Raw genomic sequence first — 26,432 nt, 5'->3', positions numbered from 1 at the left:
ATAAAACACATGTACCTCAGAACTCAGCCATTTAAAATGTATAATTCAGGGCAGCCCCAGTGGCGCAGCGGTTTAGCGCCGCCTGCAGCCCAGGGTGTGATCCTGAAGACCCAGAATTGAGTCCCACGTCAGGCTTCCTGCATGGAGCCTGCTTCTCCCTCTGCCTGTGTCTCTGCCTCTCTCTCTCTCTCTATGTCTGAATTTAAAAAAAATAAAAATAAATAAATAAAATGTATAGTTCAGTGATTTTTAATATATTCACAGAGCTGTGCAACACACATCACAATCTAAGTTTAGAACATTTTCGTTATCCCCAAGGAACGCTGTGCCCATTGGCAATCACTCCTCATCCACTGCCTGCCCCACCCTAGGTAATCACTAACCTACTATCTCTATAGATCTGAAGAGGTCTCCACACTGAAGGTTCACATAGTCAACAAGCACCTTCTTGGGCAGCCCCGGTGGTGCAGTGGTTTAGCACTGCCTGCAGCCCAGGGTGTGATCCTGGAGACCCTGGATCGAGTCCCACGTCAGGCTCTCTGTATGATGCCTGCTTCTCTTTCTCTTTCTCTTCTCTGCCTCTCTCTCTCTCTCTCTGTCTGTCTCTATGAATAAATAAATAAAATCTTTAAAAAAGTAAAAAATTAATAAAGTTAAAAAAAAACAAGCACCTTCTCTGTGTTATGAGTGGGAAGATGGGAAGAAAAGAGGAGAGACTTGGGCTTTGCCCCTCACATTGTTGAGAGTTAGTTGAGAGTTAGCAGTGATAGGAGCTAATAGTTAACAGTCTGGCTGTTGCTTACCAGCTATGGCACTTAGGCACGTTACGTACTCTCTGTGAGCCTCAGTGTCCTCATCTCTGAGATGGAATAACAAGTATACTTATTTTAGAAGTTTGCTGTCAGGATGAAATGAAAAAATGAGAAGAATCTATTATACAGCATGGCCCACAGTAAGGGATCATACATGTTTGCCATTACAGGTCTTATACTAAAGGCCAGGAGCCTGGAAAGTCAGGAGCTGTGGGGCTCTGAGGAGATCTGAGAAGCCTCTGTTAGGAGTTAGTGTATGTGAAAGTGTGTGTGTGAGTGTATGTAGGGGTTCAGACAATACAGGCAAAGTTGGGTGGGTACATTCCAGGTAGAAAGAGCAGCATAAACAAAGGATGCCCAGAGCACATGTGGCAAAAAGCTAGGAGCAGTGGGTGATGTGCTCTGGAGAGACCAGCCAGGGACACAAAGGTGTGGGGGGCGGGGGGCGGGAGGCGGGCAGAACAGTGCTGAGTTGCGGAGGTGGCAGAGAGCTGGCCTGGGAGAACTGTGATCTGGGGAGTGGTGTGGGCAGTGATGAGCTTTAGGGAGCTCCAACGCAGTTCATGCCAGATGGAATGAATGACACCCCAGGTGAAGGATGGACTGGTAGAAAGGAAGCCTAGAGACAGGAGACTTGTTCTGCTCAAGCAGCAGAGGGATGAGAAGAGGCTGGAGAAGGCAGGCAGCCATTCTCAGACCTTAGGGTCACAATCAATGAGAGCTGTCAAACATGCAGATTCCTGGGGCACCTGGGTGGCTCAGTTGGTTAAGCATCTGACTCTTGGTTTCAGCTCAGGTTGTGATCTTGGGGTCATAAGACTGAGGACCACATTGAGCCTCCGTGCTCAGCAGGGAGTCTACCAGGGATTCTCTCTCTCTCTTGCCTTCTGCCCCTCCCTCTCCTCATTCCCTCTCTTTCTAAATATAAATAAATCAGGGATCCCTGGGTGGCACAGCGGTTTAGTGCCTGCCTTTGGCCCAGGGCACGATCCTGGAGACCCGGGATCGAATCCCACGTTGGGCTCCCGGAGCATGGAGCCTGCTTCTCCCTCTGCCTATGTCTCTGCCTCTCTCTGTGTGTGTGTGTGACTATCATAAATAAATAAAAATAAATAAATCTTTTTAAAAAAATAAATCTTAAAAAAAACCCATGTAGATTCCTGGGCCTATCCTAAGGTTCCGACTCAGCAAGGCAATGAAGACCCAGAGGTCTGTAATCTTAATCAGCTCCTTGTGAGGGAGATCACAGAGACAACATTCTAGAATTTCTAGATTAGAAAGGTGGTAGAAATCAAATCCACACAATCAGGCAACTAAAGGTATAGCAGGAAGAGGAGGAGGTGCAGAGACAGGCTCCTGGGCTTGGTGCTGGGCAACTAAGGATAGTGGGATAGCCAGGAAGACAGGGTTAGTCAGAGATAGAGGGGGAGAAAGCAGGTGAGAACAGCTGGGGGAGAGGCAGGCATCTGGGATGCAGGACAGAGAGCAAGTCAGGAGCTTGTCTATGGCTCACCACCTAACTGGGCAAGATGGCGGACATGGCCTTCAGAATGACCTGAGCTGCATCCAGGTCTTGAAGGGGGAAGGACTTTGACCAAGGGAGATGGGCATGGGTTTTCCAGGTAGAGGAGACAGTTTCAGACAAGATTTGTGATCTAGATGGGTTTTCCAGGCCAGCATGGAATTTGGAATTTATTTAGGCCAAAAGTAAGAGAAGTCTGGAAAGTCTGGGGTATTGTCACCCTTGCTGTCTGGGGCAGTCCTGAAGAGAGTGTGCAAGGTTTGGGGTGGAGTAAGGGCAATGACTTTGGGTCTCATTATGAGGCCCACAGCCCCCATCTTATTTTTGGTTGGTTCATGTTGGCAAGGAATGGGAGGCTGAAGGAAGGCTGGGGAAGGGGCAGGGGAGGGAGGCTCAACCCCATTTTATGATCTCAGAGGAAAAGGCTGCTGTGAGTGGATTTTGCTGCCAGCAGAGCCACAGAGATGGGCCCCATGAGTCACTGCTCAGTCCTGCAAGCTCAGCCCGCAGAGCCTGCTGTGGTCAGCAGCCTGGGCTGGTTCCAGGCCCAGCCCCCAGTGTTCCCCGCTAGGCCTCTGTGTGTCCCCATTTCAATCTGCATCTTTGCCATCCCAGGGCTGTTCATCCTGCAGCTCTGCCTTTTCTGTTTTCCTTCAGACTGAGACTCTGAATCTCTCTCTATTTTTGACTTGAGTTTACATCTGGCTCAAGGATGGGTAGCCTCAGGAGGGCAGGGGAAATATGACCACTTTCAGGAACCCCTAGGCATTTATTCTATGCTAGGCCCTACGTTAAGTGCTGGAAGTACAGAAGCGGACAATACACTCTGTTTTCATGAAGCTACAATACACGTTCTATGTGGAGTGAATAAACCAAGGCCTGACCGTGACCCCAATCTGTCTGTCTGCCTATGCCCGATAGTGCTGGGCTCAGCTATGGCCTGTGGCTTGAGGCCTCTTACTTACCTCTCATATTGGAGGTGGGGGGGATGTGTGCCTGCCAGCAGGTCCCCCCAGATGTTAGGGCTCCTAGGAGGCCTGGCTAGTGGCTAGGCGTGGGCAGCTGGAGAGGGAGGGAGCAGGAGGCAATGACTCAATGGGGCGGCCCTGGGACAGCTGGGGAGGGATCCAAGGTTGGTCCTGATGCTTACTAAAGCTAGAGGAGGGTGGGACAGAGGTCCTGGCTGGGGGCTGGAGATGGAGCAGGACGATTCCAAGGCTCCTCTAGCAGCCATATCAGCTCAAGAAGAAGGCTCCTAGGTAGCTGGTCTGATGGTCTGGACTTTGGGTGCTGATGTGGCAGCTGGGATGGGAGGGGGGTGGGTTGCTGTTGCTACCACTGTGCCTGCTTCTGACGCCCAGGTCTGCTCCTCTGGCAAGCCTCCAGGCTCCAGAGAAGGCCTCTGTCTTAGAGCCAAGGAAGCCATTAGACCCACTGCCCCCTCCTCTTCCAGGAACCAAGGGCCAGAGCATGTTATGAGGCATAGTGCCTTCTGGCTACACAGTCTACCTTCTTACAATCTTGCCACAAATTCTGGGGAGTGTCAGGCAAGAAACACATGCCCCAAAGGCACCTCAGCCTTAGAGCTGGGAGGGATCTCACAGGTCAACTCTCCAGGTAACTTTTACCAGTTCAGGATCCCCTGACTGAGGGTGAAATGATGAGGAGGACATGAACACAGCCTAAGTGCTGCCAGCGACTAGACATCTGACACATGTGGTCCTCCCTAGTCTTTATGGCAACCCCACAAAAAAAAAAAAAAAAAAAAAAAAGGAATGACTTTTTTCTTTTCTTTTTTTATTTATTATTTATTTTTTATTTTTTGTTTTTACAGGTGAGTAAGGTGAGGCTTAAAAAGCACTGAGTTGCTGGAGCTCACCAAGCAGGTAAGTGGAGGAGCAGGCCTGGGTTGGTGTCTGGCTCCAGGACCCTGACCTCAGTCCCAGCCTCCTTGGCTGGACTTTGTAGGGAGGGGTATAGGTGAAAGTGGCCAGGAATGCACCGGAGTGGAGGGTTTGGGCCTGGTGGATTCTGGCCGGCCTGAGTCAGCTCCTACCCCAGGGGCTCCCTCCCTCCCTCCAGCCCAGACAGCAGCCCCCCACCTGGTCATTGGTGCCTGGCCCTGGAAGGAAGATTGAGGGCTGCAAGAGAGGGGCCCTTTCCCCCTACCCTCCATGAAGATACCCCTCGTGGTTCCCAGCAGCCCCAAGCAGCTGGTTTGGGCTTAGGGTTGCTCTTTCTCGGGGCCTCCTGGGACCCTGCGGCCACACTTTTCTTCTTCAAGGAGTGCTGGCAGTGCAGCCCCCACCCCCATACTGCCTGCGTTCCAGCGCAGATGGCGCCCCCACGTGTCCCCCCACCCCCACCCCACCCCGCCCCCAGGCCGACCCACCTGATCACTCACCCTCCCGCGCGTACACAGCCTTAGCCTGCCGTGGACGCTTCCACCGCTGTCAGGCAGGCGCGGGAAATGGGCACAGTGGAACCTCTGGTAGTCGCTGCCCCCTCCCCGCCGACAGAGAAGCCAAGTCAAAGTAAGGGGACCCGAGGGTGGGAGGGGGCGGCGGCGGGCAGGGGGCGCTGCGAGGGCTGGCTCCTGCGCGCTTTCCCCGGGGTCCCGGCGGCTGCCGTCGGGCCTGGGGGCGGGACGCAGCTCCGGCCTCCGGCCTCCAGGGGGCGGCGCGGCGCCGCGTCCTCCGCCTCCCTGCATTCCCTCCCCCCGGCCAGGAGGCGGCGCCCGTGGACGCCGGGCGGCGCGCTGTACCCGCCGTCGACGGCTGTGCGGTAGGTTCGAGGCCTCGGCTTCGTGGCTCCGCGTCCCGGGGACACGAGTGGGGCTGGCGGGCGGGGTCTGGGGGCGCGAGTCTGGGGGCGAGACAGGGCCCGGTGGGCGGGTGTCAGCACTAGCCAGCGCCGCGTCCACGCCATTAGCGTCCCTTCCGCATAGGCCAGCAAGGCGCGGCGGTGAGTGCGCGTGCAAGCGTGCAGCCCTCCTGGCTGAGGCCCACGTAAGTGCGGTCGGGCGGGGACCAACCTCTACTCCTTCCCCGCTCTCTTCAGGTCTGAACTGCGGCAGCGTCTGTGCCCCCTCTGCCTGGGCACCAAGGCCGCCCCCTCCTATGGCCTAGGGCCGCCTGGGTCACCCACCGAGCTGTACTCCCACCGTCATCAACCCATTTCCTGGATGAGCAGAAGCCACCCGCTGAGGGCCCAGCCTCTCTCCCCTTTGCCCTGAGCAGGCCCGCCCTTAAGGAGGGGGTGATGGAAGGGCCACTGGAGGTTGGGGATGAGTCCCCAGACTCCCAGGGACACGCCACTGACTGGAGATTTGCTGTGTGCAGCTTCAGGGATGCCTGGGATGAAGAGGAATCTGTTGCCCTCAAGCAGATTAAGGACTCCAATCCTCCGGGTCCACGAGCAGGGACAGCCCAGGGTAGCCCCCTGCCTGAGGAACTTCAGTCACCCCCAGGACAGTTGGCTGTAGACGAGTCGGGAGATGGCCAGGGTTGCACGTTAGAAGGTTCCTCACTCCAGTTAGACGAACCAATCCCCTCTGGAGTGGAGAGCCTCCTGTGCCCAATGTCCTCCTGCCTCAGTCTTGAGCAGGGCGAGAGTGATAGTCAAGGAGGAGGCTTGGCAGGGGACCAAATTTCAAGCAGATTAGTGCCAGTCCACCTGGGTCCTGGGGGTTTGACCAGTGATCCGGTGGACCTTGGAGGCCCATCATCTGAGGTATCATCAGAGCTACTGGAGGCAGGTAAGGGAGGCTGGGTGTAGGAAGTCTTGGAAGGGAGTGGGAGTTCCTGAATGTGGGAAGCGCTCTGACCCTACTCCAGCTGGAGCCCAGGTCTGAGGAGGGGTCCCTGGGTGGGTGGCCCAATACAGACCCAAGCTATTTTCCTTCCAAAGACCACAGTGGCTCTAGCCTCCCTAAGCCTGCTGATTACCTCCGGGCCCAAGACCTTGCCTGGGATCTGCTGGCCAGTGGCATGGCTACCTTGCCAGGTAGCTGGGAAGAACTTGAGGCGGGAAGAACTTGAGGTGGGGTGACTCGGTTGAGTAGGTATTCACTGCCTTCTGTCCACAGGGACTCGCGATGTAGAAGGCCGGGCAGTGCTGCTTCTGTGTGCCCATAGCCCGGCCTGGCTTCACCTCAAGTGCACTAGCCGTGAACTCCTCTGCCTCCTGCTCTACCTACGAGGCATCCCCAGGTTATGGCGAGGAAGTTGGGGGGGGGGGTGGAACCTGAGCTAGGAGATGGCAAGATTGGGGAATTACATACTGAACTGAAGCCTGCCCTTTAGGCCCGAAGTACAGGCCCTGGGACTGACTGTACTGGTGGATGCCCGACTTTGTTCCCCAAGCTCTTCCCTCCTCTGGGCGCTCAGCCAACTGCAAGTGAGTAAAGGAGTGGAGCATACCCTGCCTTGTCATTCCTTTTGTGTAAGGTTGGGGACATGATTGAACTCAAATTCCTTGCAGGAAGCAGACCCAGGGTCAGTGTACCAGGTGCTACTACTGGGAAAGATGCCGGAGGAAGTGCCTTCTGGGCTGCAGGTACTGAGCCATTTTGGCCAGGGGAGTGGAGGTGGGGTGCATCCCACTAGGCCTAGGTCACCACCTTCTTTTCTGGCAGCTGCAGCAGCTGCCTTCTCATCAGAGCCTGCTGAACCACGTCTCCACCTCCGGGTTGCCGGCTTCAATGGGAGGAGGCCTGCCTTATTCCCACCAGGCCTGGCTGGACTTCCGGATGGCAAGTACAGTGGGTGGGGCATAGGGAGGGTGGCAGGCAACCTAGCTGGCAGAGGAGCCTCTTCTGGGTTGGCTTGAGCAGTGCAAAACTGGCCTGGGATCTGGGATGCCTGGGACCAGACTGTATTATACTCTGGTCACGCCTGCTCCTGTGTATAGCGTCTGGAAGCCCTACTGCAAAGCTGCCAGGTGGCTTGTGCCCTGCTCCAGGGGGCCATCGAAAGCATGAAGGCTGTGCCCCAGCCTGTAGAGTCTGGGGTGAGTGTTCCCTCAATACCTCTCCAAATGCTCCCCGTCTCTCTCCTTTTGACCCATGCTCATCTCCATTACCCGATGCCCTTAATCACAGGAAGTTGGTCGGCTGCTACAGCAGACACGGGTCCTGATGGAGCATGTGCTAGACTCACCACGGCTAGCATGGCTACAATGCCAAGGGGGTTTGGAGCTGGCATGGCTGAAGCAGGAAGTCCCAGAGGTGACCCTGAGCCCAGACTACAGGTAGATGTGAACTCAGATCCCCGATCTTGCCCCAATCCATCATATCTTATCCCAAGGACTCAGCTGTCTGGCTCAGACCTAGCCAGGATTGTGGTCCCAGGGCAGAGTGGAGTGGAACGAGGCAGCTAAAAGCCCTAAGACCATGTACCCTGTACCAGGTCAGCAGTGGATGAGGTTGATGAACTCTATGGCCGTGTAGATGGACTGCTGCACCAGTTGACCCTCCAGAGTAACCGGCGAGTACGGGCACTAGAGTTGGTCCAGACTCTGGAGGCCCAGGAGGGTGGACTACACCAGGTGGGAGCTATCTGCCCAGGTGGGCCCTTCCTTGGATCTCAAGCATGACCTCCGCACCACAGCAGCATTCCTTTTCCCTGCTTGTGCCTCTCTAGATTGAAGTGTGGCTGCAGCAGGTGGGCTGGCCAGCCCTCGAGGAGCTAAAGGAGCCTTCACTGGACATGCTGCTCCAGGCGCAAGGCCCTTTTCAGGAGCTGGACCAGGTTGCCCAGGTGAGTTTGGTCACTTGTTTATTCCATTGGGCCACTCTGCTAGGGACTAGAGATGCAGGATGGGTGAAAGCAAATCGATCCTTTTCTCTCTTGGAATGTACAGTTCTCAGCAGAAAACATCAGTTGTAATCAAAGGTTCAAAGTCATGTATGTGTTTGCAAACTGAGGCAGAAGCTCTGGAGAAAAGTAACACAGGTGGTTCTACCTGAGTTTATTAATAAAGACCTTACCCAGAGAGGGGTGTTGGGATAGCTTTCTTGAGATGGTGACTTTTGAGCTGGAAGCGGAAGAATAGGTCATCATTAACCAGGAGGAAGAGAGGTTGGGGTTAAGATACATTCCGGGCTGAGGGAGCAAACAGCATGTGCAAAGGTTCTGTGGCAGGAGGGAACATGAGTTGCCTAAGGAACCATAAGCAAGACAGTGAGGTTGAAATGCAGTGCAGAAGAGGGAGGGAGAGTGGGGTGAGATGAGGTAAAATGAGGCTATAAAAGTAGTGGCCAAATTGCTGGGCTCTAGCAGTGTAAAATTTAAGAGGGAAGGTCACATTATCAGATCCACATTCTAAGAAAATTATCCTAGTTTCTGGGTAGACAGTGATTTGAAGGATGGGTATGTAGAGTCCAGAGGCAGGTGCAGTGGCCCAATAGGAATGCTCTCTCTGGCCAGATGGTGGCAGAGGAGATTGATTTTAGAAATTGCTGGGATTTGATGGTGGATACATAGGGTAAGAAGGAAAGGGAGGTTGCAGAGGTGAATGAGTACTGTTTCCTGAGAGAGGGGCTGGGAGACAAGAACCTTCTGGGGGATGGGGATTCCACAATCCAGTAATGTGTGGAGACGACCATGGGAGAATGGGAGCCATGTGGACTGGCCTGGAATTCAGAAGAGAGACCTGGGTGAAGGTCCCTTGGTTGGGTGTTTGGATGACATTTGAAATTGGCCACACAAGTTTGCCTGGGGAGAGAGGGTATGGACTGTGTTCAGGAGCATCAGTGTTGAATGGCCCAGGTGAGGGCTGGAGAGCAGGAGGAGGAACCACCAGAGACGGAACAGGAGAATCAAGTGAGTGGAGAGGGGTTAGGGAGTTGGAAGAGAGAGGATTGGAGGCTGCTGAGCGATGGTCAGATGAGGCCTGAGAAGTGCCAGGGATGGAGCTGGCACTGAGGTTGCAGTAGGTTGATGATGTGAAGAAGCAGTGATAACTTCTTTAGGAAGCCTGGCCGTGGAGGAGGGGAGTTGGGGAGTGGGGGGAAGGTCTTCATTCACAGGAGAGACTTGACAATGACCTATAGATGCTTGTGGAAAAGAGCTCTGGGGTTAGACCACCAGGCCCAAACCTGCTGAGCCCAGTCTCTATCTCCAGGAGCAGGTCAGGCGAGGGGAGAAGTTTCTACAGCCACTGGCTGGCTGGGAGGCTGCTGAACTGGGGCCTGCTGGGGCCCGCTTTCTGGCCCGGCAAGCCAAGCTGACTGACTTCTCCAGCGCTTTGACCCGGCGGCGGCAGCGGCTGGCAGATGCAGAGAGGCTATTCCATCTTTTCAAGCAGGTAGGTGGGGTGTCCTATCCCCGGCTCCAGGTGGTCGGGGGGGATGAAAGGGTAGCTGCCTAGCCCTACCACAGCCTGAGCTGTCTCAGGACATTCTGCCTGTTTTCTCTTCTTGTCTTCAGGTTGACCCCAAAATCCAGCCGATGGGGGGTGGGGGTATGGCCTGAGCCATCATCCTGTGGGGATGGGGACTGGGTAGAAGAGAACGCTTGGTGGTCTGGCGGGCTCCACCTTCACTGCCTTTCTGGCTTTGGTGTTATAGGCCTCGACATGGGCTGAGGAGGGGCAGCGAGTGTTGGCAGAGCTGGAACAGGAGCACCCAGGGGTTGTGCTGCAACGGCTGCAGCTGCATTGGACCAAGCACCCTGATTTGCCTCCTGCCCACTTTCGAAAGATGTGGGCTCTGGCCACAGGGCTGGGTTCTGAGGGCATCCGCCAGGAGTGCCGCTGGGCCTGGGCACAATGCCAGGACACCTGGCTGGCACTGGACCAGAAGCTAGAGGCCGTACTGAAGCCACCACTGACGACGACCATGACAGTCAGCACGGCTAGCCTGTGTGTCAGCAGAGTCCCAGCTGCATCTGCCACCCCTCCCCTGAGGAAGGCATACAGCCTGGATCAGAATTTAGGGCAGAGTCTCAGACAGCCTGCCCACCACTGCCACCACGTGGCCACTGCGGCTGCCTGCCACGGACCGGAGGCTGGAGGTGGTGCCCAGCCAGGGTCATCCCCTAGCATGCCTCTGCCAAGCACCTCCGACCCCAGGAGCCCCAGCAGGTACAGGCGATGGGCAGAACAGGGAGGGCAGCGGCAGGAGAGAAGTCCTTAATCCTGATTCCACCTGTTTGGTAGGCTCCAGCTGGTGCTGGCGGAGATGGTGGCTACGGAGCAGGAGTATGTCCGTGCTCTTGACTATACCATAGAGAACTACTTCCCTGAGTTGGATCGTCCTGATGTGCCCCAGGGCCTCCGTGGGCAGCGTGCCCACCTCTTTGGCAACCTGGAGAAGCTGCGGGACTTCCACTGTCATTTCTTCCTGCGTGAACTGGAGGCCTGTACCCAGCATCCATCCCGGGTGGCCTATGCCTTCCTGCGCCATGTAAGCCCATAGGCCACATGAGCCTTAGCTGATTCGGCCACACTCAACAGAGTTAGCTCTTGGGTGCATGCTTGGTGCCAGGCTTCTGTGCTAGGTACAGCTATGAGCAAGACCAGCAAGGTTCCTGCCCCTCTGGGTGCTCATAGAAGAAGAGACATAGAAATAAAAAAGGGCACTCTAGATTATAGTTGGGGCCAGGAAGAAAATAATCAAGATAGATAGATGATTGTGAATTAGTGGTGGTGCAGGAGTGGGGCAGTTAGAGGCCTCTTTAAGGAGTTGATGTTTAAGCTGGGGCCAGAGGGAGGGACTAGAGTCAGAGTGTTCCATCCAGAGGAAAGATCAGGTTGAAAGGAAGAGACAGGTCAAAGTGGCTGAGTGTAGTGAGCAAGAGAGGGGGTAGTATGAGGTGAGGGATCCCAGAGTGGCATTCCCAGAGCAATGGGAGGAGCAGAGGCCCTGTGGGCAAGCCCTGTTCTGCACAGTGCCTATTCTTGCCAGGGTACCCTTCATTCAAAACCAGGCAGATTGGATCAGGGGAGGCTTCCCTGGGAGCTGTGTGTTGGCATTTTGGTCCTCTAAAGCTGAGTGTATCTGACCCATGGGGGTCAGACTTTGGAGGCTGGCCCCCTTGCACCTGGGCTGAGCTGTATGTCCTCACAGAGGGTGCAGTTTGGGATGTATGCACTCTACAGCAAGAATAAACCTCGCTCCGATGCCCTGATGACCAGCTTCGGTCATGCCTTCTTCAAGGTAGATGAGCCTAAGACTGGAGGGGTGGAGGGGATGGAGGAAGTGCCCTGAAGCCACCTGATGGTCTCCCACACACCTGGCAGGACAAGCAGCAAGCACTGGGGGACCACCTGGACTTGGCCTCCTATCTGCTGAAGCCCATCCAGCGCATGAGCAAGTATGCATTGCTGCTGCAGGAACTGGCACGGGCCTGTGGGGGTGCTGGGCAGGAGCTGAGTGCCCTGCGGGCTGCCCAGAGCCTTGTGCGCTTCCAGCTGCGACACGGCAATGACCTGCTAGCCATGGATGCCATTCAGGGCTGTGATGTGAGTCCTGCTAGGCCGTGGGGGACAGTGCATGTGAAGGGAGGGGGCAGCAGAGGCTGGACACTCACTGGGCCCCAACTTGGCAGGTTAACCTCAAGGAACAGGGGCAGCTGGTGCGACAGGATGAGTTCATGGTACGCACTGGGCGCCGTAAGTCTTTGCGCCGCGTTTTTCTTTTTGAGGAGCTGCTGCTCTTCAGCAAGCCCCGCCGAGGACCCACAGGCACCGACACATTTACCTATAAGCGTTCCTTCAAGGTAGGCCCACCTGACCCTTCCTGTGCTCCCAGCCCCCTTCCCCCACCCAGTGCCTCACCAAGCCCCTCTCCTGGCCACACAGATGGCAGACCTGGGCCTCACTGAGTGCTGTGGGGATAGCAACCTGCGGTTTGAGATCTGGTTCCGCCGTCGCAAGGCTAGGGACACCTTTGTGCTGCAGGCTGCCAGCTTGGCCACTAAGCAGGCTTGGACGGCTGACATTTCTCGTCTGCTCTGGAGGCAGGCCATCCACAACAAGGGTGTGTCCCTGTCCCCTGCTTCAGAGAAAGATCCCCTCTCTGGAGAGCTTACAGTGTCCCACAGGGGCCTAGGCAGGGCCTAGGGACCAGGAAATTCTTGGGAGCATGGAGGTCCAGCAGCAGCAGCCAGTGTAGGGGAAAGAACTGCAAGGTCAGGCAGTCCTAGTATTGCTGTCCCTGACTGTGGGCACAGTATTAAACTCTCTGAGTAGCAGAGGCCTTATCTTTAAAAGGGCAATACCTGCCCCCAGGATTGTTGGGAGGAGAGCATGGCACCAGAAGGGCTCAATGCACAGGACGGGCGATCTGTTGGGTATGGAAGTTCAGGAAGGACTCACTCGAGGGGGTGGGTGGACAGAGGCCCAAGGACAAGGCTGATGTGCACCTATGCCCACTCTCCACCCAGAGGTGCGCATGGCTGAGATGGTGTCCATGGGTGTGGGGAACAAGGCCTTCCGGGACCTCGCCCCCAGCGAGGAAGCTATCAACGACCGCACTGTCGACTATGTCCTGAAGTGCCGAGGTAGCAGGCAGGCTGCAGGGGGCGTGGGGGAGGAAGGCTGCATGGGAGGCTATGTGAACTTCTGTCATCAGCCCTTGCCTGTGCTCCCTGCAGGACCCTGGCCCAGGTGGGCTCTGGCCTGTCCAAACCTGACCCTCTCTCTTACACAGAAGTTCGCTCTCGGGCCTCTATTGCTGTGGCCCCATTTGACTGTGACAGCCGCTACCTGGGGGCCTGGAGTTCCCTTCCTGGAGACCCTGCCTCTTGCTCTGTACTGGGGTCCCTCAACCTGCACCTGTACAGAGACCCGGCTCTTCTGGGAGTCCGCTGGCCCCTGTATTCTACCAGTGTCCCAGAGGAAGCGGCGCTGGAGGCCGAGGTGGAGCTGGGCAGTCAGCTGTCTTTGAGTAGGTCTCAAAGATACCTGGCAGAGGCAGGCTGGTATCGCTTAAGGTCTGGCCATCCCTTGCTGACAGCTTACCTTTCTCCTCCCTAGCTCCTGAGGACTCAGAGGTCTCATCCCAATGCCCATCAGTCAGTGGATCCAGTGGCTCTGACAGCAGCTGTGTGTCAGGGCAGGCCCTGGGCAGGGGACTTGAGGACTTGTCCTGTGTGAGTACCATTTTGTCCTGTATCTGCCAGCCCCAGCCCAGGCCGATGGCTGCCTTTCCTTTAGGTGGAAATGGGGGTGGGTGGGCCAGGGCCATACCCTAGAGATCCCCCTTGGACCCTGAGTTGAGGAAACAAGCAGTCATGCTTAGCTTGTCAACCACAGGTCTGAGCCGGGGCTGGAAGGCAGACGGTGGATCCAGAAGCTTTTGCTCCAAGAAATGTCACCTCTCAGGATCTTCTGTGACCAAAGTGTGGCTGCCACCTGGGCCACCTCCAGCCCATGTGCACTACCCTATTGACTACTCTTTCTGATATCTGTGCCCAGTGGCAGACTGGCAGGGACTTCTCCTAAGGAGCCTGGCTGCAAAGCCTGAATGACTACCCTGATTCGTAGCTTCTGGCCCCATGTCCCCTTCTCTTCCCTCTCCAGTTCCCACCCCAGTTACGGGTTAGAATTAGGCTAGAGCAGAATGTGGGTGTTTCCATGCTCTTGGCTGGTGGTACCCTACCAGCCTTGTGGCTTTGGGCGGCAACTGGGCTGCCCCTACCCTCAGGAGGAACATAGGTGGGTTCCCAGCTGTTGTTTCCCAACCGCTGGTCTTAAGGCCAGCTTCTCAAATGTAGGGCAACCCCACCCCTATTGTACCCTTAACTGTTGACTGCCCTGGCTGCCCAAGCCCAGCTCTTCTTTTCCTGGGTTAGTTTGGTTATATTGACTCAACATCTTTTGAATAGCTTTCAGTTAGAGTTGTTAACTAAAATTATTTCAGTGGTTGTTACGTCTTTGGTGTCTCAGAGAGAGTCCAGGCCCTTGACTCGTAAATTACTCTTTATTTATAATAAAAATAGACTGACACACCTTCAGATGGGCACACACATTCTTAAAATGATCCTTGGCAGGTGGGGGGTATGTGAGGGCGCATTTCTGGTCACCCTAGCACTCTTGTAAGTACTTGCCCAGGATAGAGTAAGAGATGGACCTTGACAGGCCCCTCTGGATGAGCAGGTCCATGCAGCAACCATATTTCCTGGCGAAAGGCAGTGTGAGCTAGAAGGAAAGGCCCGTCTTATCCCTGGCTGGTTGCCTACTCTAACACTGTGTGGGCGGGGTCCTCCCATCTGGGGGCAGGGGCAGGGGTAGGGCAAGGTCTGTGGCCTCTGATGCTCTCAGGCTCAGTTTTGCCCACACTTCTCACAAGGCTGTGGCTAGGAGTGGCTACCAGAATGACCAGAGGGTCAAAAATGTATGTTTTGGGCCACTGGTTTTCCATTTTCTAGCTGGAGATGCTGACATTACCTTTCCAATCAATAGACCAACCAGAGGCCTAATAGTATAGGCAACTGGTGTGTTTAGGATAAAGTGTCAATAATAAGGTACTTGATTACAGAAATACCAGATTAATGAGAAATTAGCTAAATCTTTTTCACCTACAATGTTAAAATAAAAACTTATAACTCTAAAATTATTTTAAGGAATCAAAAAACCAAAAGGGTCAATCCTTTGGTTTTACGGAACATTTTTTTGGTAAAGAACGTTTTAAAGCAGCTCATACATGAAAGGAGCGTACAAAAGTGGTGATATAGCTAAGTAGGTAAAGTCAGTATCACCCATTAATAAGGTCTGACTCCTAATAGTTTCTCTGATTTCAGCATCCCAAAAGCTTGGGCTCATATAATGTGCTTCCCGGCCTGGTCAGGGGTGTTAGTGATGAAGGCAAAATTGGAGGAAAATCACAAAACCAGTGGCCCTAATACTGCTTTTTGATCACTCTGGACTGGTTAATTTCAGCTCTTGTTTCTCCCTCCTTGGGACCAGGGACTGGAGGTCTAGCTGCCTGCCTTGCCTTTTGGGCAGTATTGGCCTGGCCTTCATGCAGCAGGACAGTATCCATTTGAGGTATAATGGGGTCAACATTCCCAGTGGGGTACTGGCCCTCACCTCCACCCAGCTGTACAGGCGTTCCTGGGTGTGCCGGTCATCCTTGAAGCCGGTGATGGCCAGCAAATCCACCACAAACTGCTTGGGGCTGATGTGCAGGGTCTGCCAGGAGAGCCCCTGGTCAGACAGGGCTGGAAGCAGCTGCCCGACACACATTTGCTCCCTTTCTTTCAGAGTGGGATGCAGAGCAGGGGCTTCCCTTGGTCTTCAGGAGTTACAGGGATCAGGGGCTGTCATTCCAAACTACCTCTTGGTCAAGGCTTGGTTCAGATGACACTGCCCTGTCTTCCTATCCGTGCTCTTCTTGCCACCCTTGTGCCCCTGACCTATTCCCCTTGACTTGCTTCCCTTTGCCTGGTACCACTTATAGTGGGGACAGGGGGACAGACAGGTAGAGAAACAAGGTCTGAGGCTTGTCAAACATACCCATAGCCGGTTGGTCAGGGAGACCACCTTGGCTGTCATGGCTTTGGGGTCCTTTTGCCTGATGGAATCCAGGATGATGTCAGTCAGGAAGCGGTGACATTTTTGTGCATAAAACATCTCTTCCCAGGATAGAGAGAAGCTCAGGAAAGTCACCTCTGTGGAGAAGAGAGTAGACTGGCCACAGCTGCTTGTGGCTAAGGCCTTAGAGCCAGCCTGGAATAAGGGGAGAAGTGTAGGGTACCTGAGGGAGACTCTCTTCCTGAAGGACCCTGGGTAGGGGTTCAGGCATCTCCACAAGGAAGTACAGGGCCAGGTATGGCTTCAGAGTCTCACCTTTGGGCTGGGGGCTGGCTGTAGGTGGTGTATGCTTGAGGTTGTCGATCTGTGTGGTGTAGATGATGCTGTCCTCAAAGAACATGCAGGAGCCATCACTGCCCACTACAGGGGGATGGGTCACTTTGAGGATGACCCCTGCATTATCCACCTCAGCCTCAGGCAGAGGCTGCTCAGGGCCAGGGCTTTCTGTGAAAACAACATGGGGCGGGGTGGGGTCCTCCTTGAGCCACTTCAGAGCCCAAGCAGGGAAGGAGCCTCTGGTGACAGATCAGCACAGACAGTTACCCTAACCTTCTGCCTCCAGCTTCTCAGAAGTGGCACCCTCTGCTGATAGGGGCCTGTCCTGGCTCTCGTCTCTCCATTGTCTTTGAAGCATCACAAGCCCAATCCGACATTTCAGAACAACAAGGAACTCTCCAAATCCCTCTTGAACTAAGGCTGGTATTAACTAGAGCTGATAATACTCTAGGTGGGGGACTGGAAATCATTGGAAAACTGTAAAATGGGAGGACCTTTTTGGGTGAGCTTTCTGACATATGTCTACTCTGAAGAGTACATTAGACTGACCAACTCAGGGCTCACAGGCAGGGCACAAGAAGGCCCCTCCAAGGAGGGCCTAAGACTTTAAAAGGAAAAGCAAAAGAATACTGTAGAAAGATGAGGGAACAGAGGAAATAGCCCAACATGGCAATTCTCAGCATACTCCCCTGGGTCATCTCCACAGTGCCCCACCACACACAACACGCCTCTCTCTCCAGCTCTTTCTCCTGTCTGTCCCACCTCAGTAATCACCCACCCCCTGCAGTCACACAGGGCAGAAACCTGGCCCCTCTCTGTGTGGATCCTTTCCTACATCCCTCACCCCCCAACAGCCTAGCTTGTTTGACCTAGAATGACCTTCTGCTTCTAACACTTCTGCTTCTGTTGTTGCATTTCCTCTACTGCTGGAGCAAGTTCTCAATGCACACCTGACTGCTTGCTCCCTTGTTTAAAATTCTTCAGTGGCTGCCCATACCCTGTAGGATCAGAATAAAGTACCAGGTCCTGAACTTGGCCCACAAGACCTGTCCTGATAAATTATGTCCTCAGCCCTATTTCCTATGACTTCCCTACGTGAAGCCTGGCCTCCAGAGCTAGACCAAAGACCTGTGTTTCCACAAGCAACCGAGACTTCTACTTCCTTCCCCTGCTTATTACTCCCTAACATCCAGCTTCCTTTGCGCTCCTATATTTCATAGACACCCTCTTCCCATATGCTTCGTGCAGACTCTTGGCCCCACAAGCCATGCCAGTGTGTTGGTCATCTCTGCCTGCTGCTTTGCAGATCTGATGTCAGCGAATAGAGAGTTCTAGTCCCCTTTTGTCACTAATTCACTCCATGGTCTTGGCCAGGGTTTGCCCTCTCTGTTGTTAAATGACACGGAGGTTAAGGATGGGGCAGGACTCACCTTTCTCCCTTGGCTTCTGCTTGCCCCAATCCTTCAGGGTAACAGCTCTTTTCACAGGGAAGTATGGCTTAAAGGTTGGCTCCAGCCCCTTGTCTTTGGCTCCAGCTCCAGCCCCTGCCTGTTGACCCAGGTCCTTCTCTGAGCCTGTGGAATGTCCTTTCCAGGAAGCTGAGGTGACAGGCTGGGAAGCAGCCTCACTTCCCGAAGGGGGCTGCAGGGTAGCTTCCTCCATGGAGCTGCTCTGGGGAACTGGCACTGGCTGGAATTCCCACTGTTTGCAATTGACCATGTCCCATTCCCTTACCAGGGAGATGAGTTTTTGAATAGGGGTGACAGGAGGGTCTTTGGTTTCAGGTTTCTGTGTGAGGTTGACTGTGGTGCATTTCTTCTTGGGAGGACTCTCAGGGTGGCCCCCCCAGTATCTGGGGTTGGCACATAGGCCAGGACAGTGGGAGTATGTACTGGGATTGCCCGCCCTCTTGGCACCTCGGCACAGGGACACCTGGATGGCCTGGGAGTACTGCTCAGCCTCCTCCATCTGACTGGATCTGGCCAGGGTTCCCTTGGCCTTGTTCCATGGAGTCCTGTCATTGCAGTCTTGGAAGTCCACAGGCATGCAGGCTGTGGTCTAGGGAAGGAGGACACAGCAGCTCTGGGAATTTTGTGTTTCCACATTGAAGCTTCACCTGAGACCTAACAATCTGGGCCTTCAAGACCTCACTTGCTCACCCAGATCAATCCCATCCTCCACAGAGGTCAGCCACTTGAGCTTTGCTCAGCCTGAATGGGGGTGATGCCAGGCCAGGGGCCTCTCATATTCCAAAGGAACATATTATCAGCATTCTAGGCCACAAGTGGCCAACACCTCCCTGTACCTCCTTCAATTTTCAGACATAGTTACCACACTAGGAATCCGTGTAGGCCCTGCTCTTTAATTCAGCTATGCCCCTCAGTAGCAGAGCCCACCCCTGAACCCTGTGGCAGTACTCTCACTCAGGACAACACCAAGCCAAAGAAGGCTGGGGCTTACTTCTTTGGCGTCTCTACTGAACTCCACCAGAGACCCTGGCCCTTCCGTCACCACATGCAGCCTCCTGATGGGAAAAGCTTCTTCATTTTCAGATTCTTTCTCCTGGGTCCATGACCTGCAGACTCCAAGAGGGAGTCAGTAAGCAGAGGCTTCTACTAGTCATCGACCAGTTGGTCAGGTCTGCTCTTTGGCTAGTTAACTTTAGACAGTGGAGGAGAAGGGCTCTTAAAAGGTTTCACTTAGGTCATTGGCCAATCTTGGGCCTGTTCCACCCCCTGAACCCCAAGGAGAATGGAGAGGTGGGACTTAAGACAGGATTCTCAAGAGGACTATAAAGGTCCTCACTCCTTTACTCCACCTCACTCCAGAATGTGGTGTCCAGAGCAAAGTTTCCTTACTTGTATGCCTGACATTGGGCAAGGGCCTCTGAGAGGGATGGGATGTGGTATTCCTCTACCTCCTGGCAGAACAGGGGCCATTCCCTGCAAATGACAAGATGTCATCAGGCTGGGCAGCTGGGGCGGGAGTGTGGGTGGAGGCACAGCCTTCAGAGCTGCTGCCTTGAACAGCAGTTGACATACTGGAAATAATAAAACCTCCTCCCTGAAGGCTACAAACTCAAGGTTTTTTTGTTGCAGAAGGAAGGGGTTTTATCACATAATTTCTTTCCATTTGTCACTTACTTAAATTCAGATGGTAAAAACAGTTTTCCAAGTCTCAGGAAGTTGAGAATATGTCGGAACATTTGGCCATCCCCGTGGATCAGCAGGGTCTGCCCATAAGTGATCCAGTACACTCTTTGAGGGTTGGACAGAAGTTCTGGATACTGCAAGGGGTTGTACACCAGACTCTGTTAGTCTGTTAGTTAAAGGACAGGTCAGTCTTCTCTTCATTCTCTCATCCATTCTAGAACAGGCTTTGGGACTTCCATCTCCTTGTCTTATTAGCCACAGGGAGCCATCATGGGGAGCCAAGCATCCAGGGACAAGAACATCCCTGCTTCAAGTTTTGCTGGATTCTAGACCAGATAACCCTCTCAAGGCATTTGTAACCCTACTCTGCATCTTGCTTGATCCAGACCCCTCAGATTGGTCTCCTCCCTACCCAAACTCTTGAGGACCTTCCTAGCATGCGGCTCATATACTAAGAGCATTTTCAGCCATGGAGCCCAAATGTCTTATTCTAAGCAAGTGCTAGGGGCTCTGTGAGGCTCAGGTGACAAGATTCTAAAACAGCTCAGCCACAGAAGCCACAAAAGAAAGGAGGGTAGCCTGGGGCCAGCATACCTTCAGTAAGGTCTGCAGGGTGGTTGCATACCAGTGGCTTCCAACATAAACTTTGATGATCTGTTGCGGGGAATACACAGTGATTTCTGCCATCCATTCCTCATCTAAGGAAACCAGTGAGAAGGAACATACCGCATGACCAGAAGGGAAATTAGGTAGGGCATTTTGGTTAATATCATATGCTAAGACTCAGTATTTTCATTAGTCAGGTTGTGTTGCCTCCTCTGAGGAGCAGCAGAAATCCTAGACACCACTCCTCTCAGGCCTTCCCTGCAGCTCACCATACAATTTCCTGGGTGGTGAGGTAGGTTTGTAATGGCAGCTTGCAAGGTCAGCTGGTGACTCTGGGGGTGGGAATGGTGAGACCTCTAAAATCTCATCCCCAAGGGTACTGATGCTCTTCCCCTCACCCACCTCTCTCAAGAAAGCTGGACTAATGTTCCTGTCTACCTGCATTGCCAACTGCCTCTGGTTTCTGGCTGGGTGTATAACTTCATGTGGAAAGGAGTCCCTCTGTATGTTTGTGTGTATAGTTTGGTAAATGTCACATTGCCATCTCATCAAATCATCGTCACTGCTATAGAGACCAAGCTTCTAGCCATGTCTGGAGAATGGGGCTTTATTTTGAGAAGATGAATCCAAGACCGTTTTTCTGGGGGACTAGACTTAGGCTTTGTCTGATGTTTGGGAACCAGTTTCTAATGAGCTTTGTAATGAGTAAAGGGTAAATAACCAGGCTATTTAGTTAAGTAAGAGGAATATCATTAGATTGTGAACTCCATGAAGATGAGGACTGGGTCCATTTTGCTCACTTCTATACTCCTAATTAGGTCTACTTCTTTCCTGGTATATGGTAGGTGCTCAATAAATGTTGACTATTGCTGAATGACAATACAGTGGAAACCTGATCTAAAACTTTTTGTTAAGAGGTTATAAGACAGCTGCTGAAAATTAGTTTTGGACTCAGACTCAAACTCTAGCTTGATCATGATGTCACTGTATACTTTGAGCAAGTTACTTCCCTGAGTCTCTACTTCATCTGTTAAACAGACCCAGAGATTGTTCCTCCCTGGATGGCTGTGAGGATCAAATGAGCACAGCACGTCAGCTCTCAGAGCCAGAGCAGTCCTACCCTTGAGGACCCACGGCCCCATAGTGAGATCAGTCTGTACTGCCCAGTCTATACTACTAGAGGCTACTCATGGGTTTGAGGTGAGGAGGGGTACCTTAACATGAAAGTTTCCCTCTAGGAAAACCTATAAATTTTGACTTTCCTCTCCTCTTCCATCTAGTTCCTGGCCCTGGCCAGTCTTGACTTTCCTTTATGATACCCAAGCTCTCCTCTGATGCTAAATTCAAATAAAGAAGCTTCCTCATTTACTGAGCACATCCATGGGTGCCAGAGTCCTCGGCTCCAGATGAGTCTTCAGGGCCACTTTCATTGGCTCATAGGTGATATCCCTCTTGTCCAGGAAGGCACAGAGCTCATATACCTCGGAAATAGTCTCAGTCAGGGGCAGCCGACAAGTTCCCAGCCAGTTTCTGCCCAGAGGAAAGGCCTGTTAGAGAGAATCTCAGCACTGTACCCCAAGGGAGTCCAGCCTGCCAACTTTTCATATCTAGAATGCCTTGCTCCTCACCCTGGCTCAAACCTTTGGTCACTTATATTTCCTGCTTTAACCAGAAATCTGGTGATGTCTTGTAGGAGACTGAACCTGGACACACAGGCTCACCATCTAGTTTGATCTATTTTCTAGACTCTGCCTAAGGTTCCACAAGCCAGGGCCAGGGCCCAGCTACTCTGATTCTGACCCCATAAGTATCTGCCCATGACATCTCAATTACTGTTTAGCAGCCTGCCATGGTCTTGGGAGATTACAAATACCATGTGTGCCTAGTAAAAAGGCTGGGGGTCTGAACATCAACCCTTTGCCTCCAAAGGCACTTGTCTTTGCCCTCTATGACATTAGGGATGGGACATCTCTGAGAGAGATGGGTTGTATGGGCCACAAAAGCCTGAAATGCCCAGAGTTGGCTGACCTTCTTCCCAGGGGCTCAGGAAAACCCACTTCTATGTTTAGTTTTGGTACCAATATATTTTGTGACCCTAAGAGAGTTGCCCCACTCTGAACATCAGTTTACCTTCCTATAAAACAGGATTAGAGTCCATACTCCTGCACTAACGGAGGCACTCTGAGCTCATGCCTTGAGCCAAAGGCCAGGTATCACCTCCTTCAGGAAGCCTTCCTTGCTTTGCTTCTGGAGGTCACCCCCAGCTCTGGCCCTTCTGTGTATCTAGCAAGCCTCCCAAGGGTTGGGGTTGGGGAGGACCTTTGTAGAAAGATCTGCATGCAGAGGAAGTATCTAGCACTCTGAGGGTTGTGACTGTGGCCTGGTCATCTTAGACCTAGAAGAGGACTAAAAATAGCAATGGATTGCAAAAAACAGAAATATGAACCCAACTGAAGCCTTTGAACCTTGGGAACCCTTGTACTTGGCACTTGTACTCTCCAAGACCTGAGTTTAGTGTTGGTGGTGGGTGTAGCTAAAAATTATGAGTTTGCCCCCAAGGACACTACTTCCCTCTGGCTCATGGGCAGGGCCCCAGGTTGGTTTCCGAGGAAAGGCAAAGACCAGCCTGAGTGGGACCAAGCTGCTCTCTGAAGAAGGCCTTACTTGACATGCTGAAAGAGGACCCCGTTTCCTGTGATGTACAGTCTACTGCCGTCCAGTGTGCTCTCGATGCGGAGCTGTCCCAGTGCGGAGTCTGGGTACTTGACAAGCAGACCCAGGGCCATCATGTACAACGGCTTCACAGACTCCAGGCCTGCTGCATGGTCCCCCTTCCCAGGGCTTGGGGGAGCACAAGAGGTCCGGGGACAGCCACCTGTGCCGGTGAGAATGGGGTGACTCCTAGACCCCTCATGGTCATAACTATTGGAAGCTTTGGGTTTTGCTTCCTACTGCTGCCTTGAATTAGTACTAAAGAAGCTTAGAGGGAGCTAATTTCCTTGCACAGCCAAATCTGGATCTTCTCAAAATCACTATAATTTTTCATATACTTAGATTGAAAGGTCAAGTTATTTATTGGGAGGTAGGGTTGGGGGTGCTAATTTGCTCTATCATTAACATTTGGATTTCAGAAATTTCAGGAGAGCAGCCAATTGGCTCTAGCCTCTGCAGGAATCTCCTTTAGTTCCAAGCTCTGCTCTAATCATCCATGGGGGATCGGCAACCATCGCACAGAACCTGATCTGCATCACAGGCTTCTCAGATTCACAGCTCCTATTACTCCTGGGCAGAATTTTCCCCAGAGACAAACTATGTGGTGTTACTTTCAGACTGGGTACTTGGGTTGCTGGTTCATGGGCAGGACATTGTTCTGCAGTGGGCACATGCACAATCTATAGGATCCTATCCCAGTGGCAACAATGGCCCAGTAGGCAAGCTGCTGGGTGATTTTCATGGATCATCTGCAGTCCTCTGAGTGACCCTACAGGAGGGGTCATGCCATCCTTGTATCACAGATGAGGAAACTATCCTGAGAGGCTGATTAAGTAAGTACTTGCCCCACACCACAAAACTAGGTGGGGCAGAGCTAGGATGTGAGGGCAGCTTTGCCCATCTCCAACGCTACCAGAGCTGTTTCCCTTAGTCATGTGTTTTATAAAAGGCAAAAACCATGCTGCTGCATTGTTTGCAGAGCCTGGCTGCAAATACGCTTTCCCTCCATCTTCACATAGCTCTTGTGGAGCAGGCACTGCTCTACTCATCTCTCAATGACCATGTTCTCTGACAAATAGAAGCTCTTGAAGGAGGGATTTGAACTCCCCCCCCCCGCCTTAAGTGGATTGGAAGACCCTGGAACAGGCTTCTGAAACCTGCTGCAGGCTGCCACTACTTCCAGATAGGATAGCACTCCCATTTTGCCTGATGAGGAGGCTGGGAGAGCTGGGCCTAAACAAAGAGAAAGACCTTATTCCCATGGGTAAATGTCTGGTGATGCACAGGCCAAATTTCACATGTGTAAGTTCTATACATTCTCAGCATGTCACACTGGGGTAGTTAGCTCCTTGCAGCATCCACAGTAGCTTCCATAGATGTGCAGGATGGGAAATGGGATGATAAAAGGCAAGTTAAAAAAACATGAGGAGGAAACTGGAATGAGGTAGGGATGGGAGCATGAAGGCCTGGATTGGACCACAGTTAGGAAGTGTCAGAAGACGGCAGAGACAGGCACAGCAGCCAGAGGTTGTGAAGTAGGGAAACAAGGAAATTTGGGAGTGGGTGAGATAACTGAAGCACTAATGGAGAATTTGCCTGAGAGTTTCCCATGCCTTCCAGCTATGCCTGGAAGAGATAGGATGGCAGTGTCAGTCCGGTGCTGCAAGTTCACAGTTGCTCACCACTTCTACAAGCAGGGCAGATCTACACACCCCTGGGAAGCTTGTGCTTGGGCCCAACCTCCCTCCCTAGGATCCTCAAGCCTGGTTTCCCCACCCAGGCTGGGCTGAGCTATCTACAGCTCAGTGGGATGCTGAGCAGACAGGGGGCACACAGGGCTTCAGTCTGAAATTGTTCTTCTTAGATTCTAAGTCAGCCAAAACACCCGCCTCTTTCACCACTGCCTAAAGCCCAAAATGGTTGTGGGATGGAGGGGAGACATTTGTTCTTGGCTTTTCCAACTCAAGCCTGGACTGCCCCAGAATGTCAAGGGGAAGGCAAGGCTCCCCTGGTGACATACCCATGTTCATCCGGTACAACCTTATAGCTTCAGTGAGCTCAGGGATTTCCAGAATTTCCACTTCTGCTTCTAACACGTCTATATTGGAGAAATTATCTGGTAGTAAAATCTTCTGTGAGCGTAGAAAATTCACTTGAAAAGCAAAGGGAAACAAAATGATTAAGGAGGTTATTTCTGATTTAATCATGGGTCCAGGTTTTGGCAGATTTGTGTACTGCAACATATCCTAGGCTCTCCTTGTTCTGAAACAAGTTCTAAACATACCTGGTTAGATTAGCTTTGAGCCTGTGGTTTCAAGGTGAAAGACCCCAAACTACTTTGTTTTCCTGTGTCTGAGTCCATGAGTTTGGCCTCCCTTGGCCTGACCTGGGAGTCCTAGGCCAGGCCCTCCTGGTGAACAAACTGTGACTTCGAGACTTACCCTGTGAATCTTGACCCAAGAGCAGGACATTCCAAAATGTCTGTCTTGCCGCTTACAGAGGAATGGCCCAGCTGAGCTGGGCTGGCAGGTGGCACTTGCAGTTTGTCCCTGCCTGGATTGCAGTGTGGGAGGCAGAGATGGAGCCAATGCTAATGTCCTGTGTGAATCAACTTGGAGATTCAGAAGCACATCAAGACAATTTTCCAGGTGACTGTTAAGTAGGAATGGCTGGGGTTCCAGGCATTTGGGCCCCAGTACAACTTGGGTGTTTCCTGCCCTGTTCATCTAGGCAGCAGCAGTATCTTGGAATCAAAGAGCTCATTCAGTTCACATCCTGACCAGAGTGTGGAGGGAAAGAGGTTCTCTCTGTCCAGGGTTGAAGATATCCTCCCTCCCTAGGCCACGAGCTCAAGCAGACAATTTTACAATGATTCTGAGGAACCTTTCACCATACACCCTCCTTCTCTTTTATTCTGGATTTAGTGGATATGAGAGTAAGTAGGGACCATTCTTTAAAACAAAGGAATAGGAATAGGAAACCCTACTTCCTCATTTTATGGTGAGAGGAACTAAGGCCTGGAGCCCACCCAGATGGATACATAAAGGCAAGCTACAGAGTAGCTGACTTTGGAGCCCAGCTTAAGGCCTTGCCCTTCATGCCAACTCCTGTGGCTCCTGATCACTTCAGGCAGCTGCCAGTTCCCCTTTATACCCAGGCCATCCCCAAATGAACAGGGAATAAAATAGCCCCGAGGTTCATGGGAGTCTAATGCTGGGAATCGGCTTGCCTTCCAGAATGCTCTGTCATGCCTCCACCACTTCAGCTAAGTTTCCAAGGCCCTAAGCGCCAAGCTGAGCCTCCATGAGGTGTGGATGGGGAGGGGTGGATAGACCCTATCAGCCCCCCACCCCCAGGATAGAGCAATCACCAATGAAGCGGAACTCGCTGCACTCGCACTCAATTAAGGCCACAGTCTCAGCCAGCCACAGCAGATTGTCTTCAGTCACCAGGCTTGGATACTTGGCCACTAGGTCTAGGGGCAGAAAACAGTAGTGTACTTCCTCTTCTGTGTCTAACAATGGTGTGTCCATGAGTCCCAAAGGTGCCTTATCATGTAGGCCTGGAAGAGAATGTGTAGAGGGGTATCACCACCTCTCAGAGGCCAGGGCTCTCACTGATCCCAGGTCCCGGAGGAAGCTGGAGAGATCAACCCAGCGATGGTCTGTGCCAGGTGCCTCCTTTTCCCTCCCCTCTAGAGGTAGCCCTAACAGCACACACAGGAGTATGGTGGGGAGGAAGACATAGAAATCTATTTTTTCTACAATGAAGGGCAGTAGGACATGTTGTTACATTTTAGCTTATGTACCCAAA

General features: G+C 52.8%; 3 protein-coding genes across 3 annotated transcripts in view; 2 read left to right on the top strand and 1 right to left on the bottom strand.

Moving 5' to 3' along the window:
- Positions 1 to 4,668, top strand: part of SLC9A5 (solute carrier family 9 member A5) — a 28,279-nt gene extending 23,611 nt beyond the window's left edge. The window contains exon 16 of the transcript XR_005990352.1: positions 4,169 to 4,668. The gene's annotated coding sequence lies outside the window, so the exon portion shown is untranslated. The remainder of the gene's footprint in view (positions 1 to 4,168) is intronic.
- Positions 4,669 to 5,138: 470 nt separating this feature from the next.
- On the top strand, positions 5,139 to 13,733 carry PLEKHG4 (pleckstrin homology and RhoGEF domain containing G4). The gene is made up of 21 exons (XM_041772808.1): positions 5,139 to 6,091; positions 6,244 to 6,339; positions 6,422 to 6,545; positions 6,639 to 6,732; positions 6,817 to 6,891; positions 6,971 to 7,087; positions 7,246 to 7,344; positions 7,436 to 7,584; positions 7,743 to 7,881; positions 7,977 to 8,093; positions 9,460 to 9,642; positions 9,905 to 10,419; positions 10,495 to 10,741; positions 11,405 to 11,494; positions 11,578 to 11,799; positions 11,886 to 12,056; positions 12,139 to 12,316; positions 12,723 to 12,839; positions 12,989 to 13,225; positions 13,315 to 13,430; positions 13,594 to 13,733. Exons 1-21 carry the CDS (start codon positions 5,596 to 5,598, stop codon positions 13,597 to 13,599), a joined length of 3,588 nt encoding a protein of 1,195 aa, XP_041628742.1. The 5' UTR covers positions 5,139 to 5,595; the 3' UTR covers positions 13,600 to 13,733.
- A 546-nt stretch (positions 13,734 to 14,279) lies between these two features.
- Positions 14,280 to 26,432, bottom strand: part of KCTD19 (potassium channel tetramerization domain containing 19) — a 30,875-nt gene continuing 18,722 nt past the window's right edge. Inside the window, exons 4-16 of the mRNA XM_041773057.1 lie at positions 25,990 to 26,181; positions 24,640 to 24,771; positions 22,572 to 22,782; positions 21,277 to 21,437; positions 19,896 to 19,999; positions 19,293 to 19,435; positions 19,008 to 19,091; positions 18,610 to 18,724; positions 17,580 to 18,207; positions 16,129 to 16,317; positions 15,796 to 15,950; positions 15,370 to 15,471; positions 14,280 to 14,478 (exon numbers count right to left, since the gene is read on the bottom strand). Coding sequence (XP_041628991.1) covers positions 14,365 to 14,478; positions 15,370 to 15,471; positions 15,796 to 15,950; positions 16,129 to 16,317; positions 17,580 to 18,207; positions 18,610 to 18,724; positions 19,008 to 19,091; positions 19,293 to 19,435; positions 19,896 to 19,999; positions 21,277 to 21,437; positions 22,572 to 22,782; positions 24,640 to 24,771; positions 25,990 to 26,181 — 2,330 coding nt within the window. The 3' untranslated portion in view covers positions 14,280 to 14,364. The remainder of the gene's footprint in view (positions 14,479 to 15,369; positions 15,472 to 15,795; positions 15,951 to 16,128; positions 16,318 to 17,579; positions 18,208 to 18,609; positions 18,725 to 19,007; positions 19,092 to 19,292; positions 19,436 to 19,895; positions 20,000 to 21,276; positions 21,438 to 22,571; positions 22,783 to 24,639; positions 24,772 to 25,989; positions 26,182 to 26,432) is intronic.

The sequence above is a fragment of the Vulpes lagopus genome, chromosome 10 (assembly GCF_018345385.1).
Source record: "Vulpes lagopus strain Blue_001 chromosome 10, ASM1834538v1, whole genome shotgun sequence".
NCBI lineage: Eukaryota > Metazoa > Chordata > Mammalia > Carnivora > Canidae > Vulpes > Vulpes lagopus.
This window is presented reverse-complemented; position numbering and strand designations above follow the sequence as displayed.

Coding starts and splice junctions, on each gene's coding strand:
- PLEKHG4 (XM_041772808.1), top strand. CDS start 5,596: ATGGAAGGGCCACTGGAGGTTGGGGATGAGTCCCCAGACTCCCAGGGA. Junction 7,088..7,245: donor CCTGGCTGGACTTCCGGATG/GCAAGTACAGTG, acceptor TCCTGTGTATAG/CGTCTGGAAGCCCTACTGCA. Junction 12,840..12,988: donor CTATGTCCTGAAGTGCCGAG/GTAGCAGGCAGG, acceptor TCTCTTACACAG/AAGTTCGCTCTCGGGCCTCT.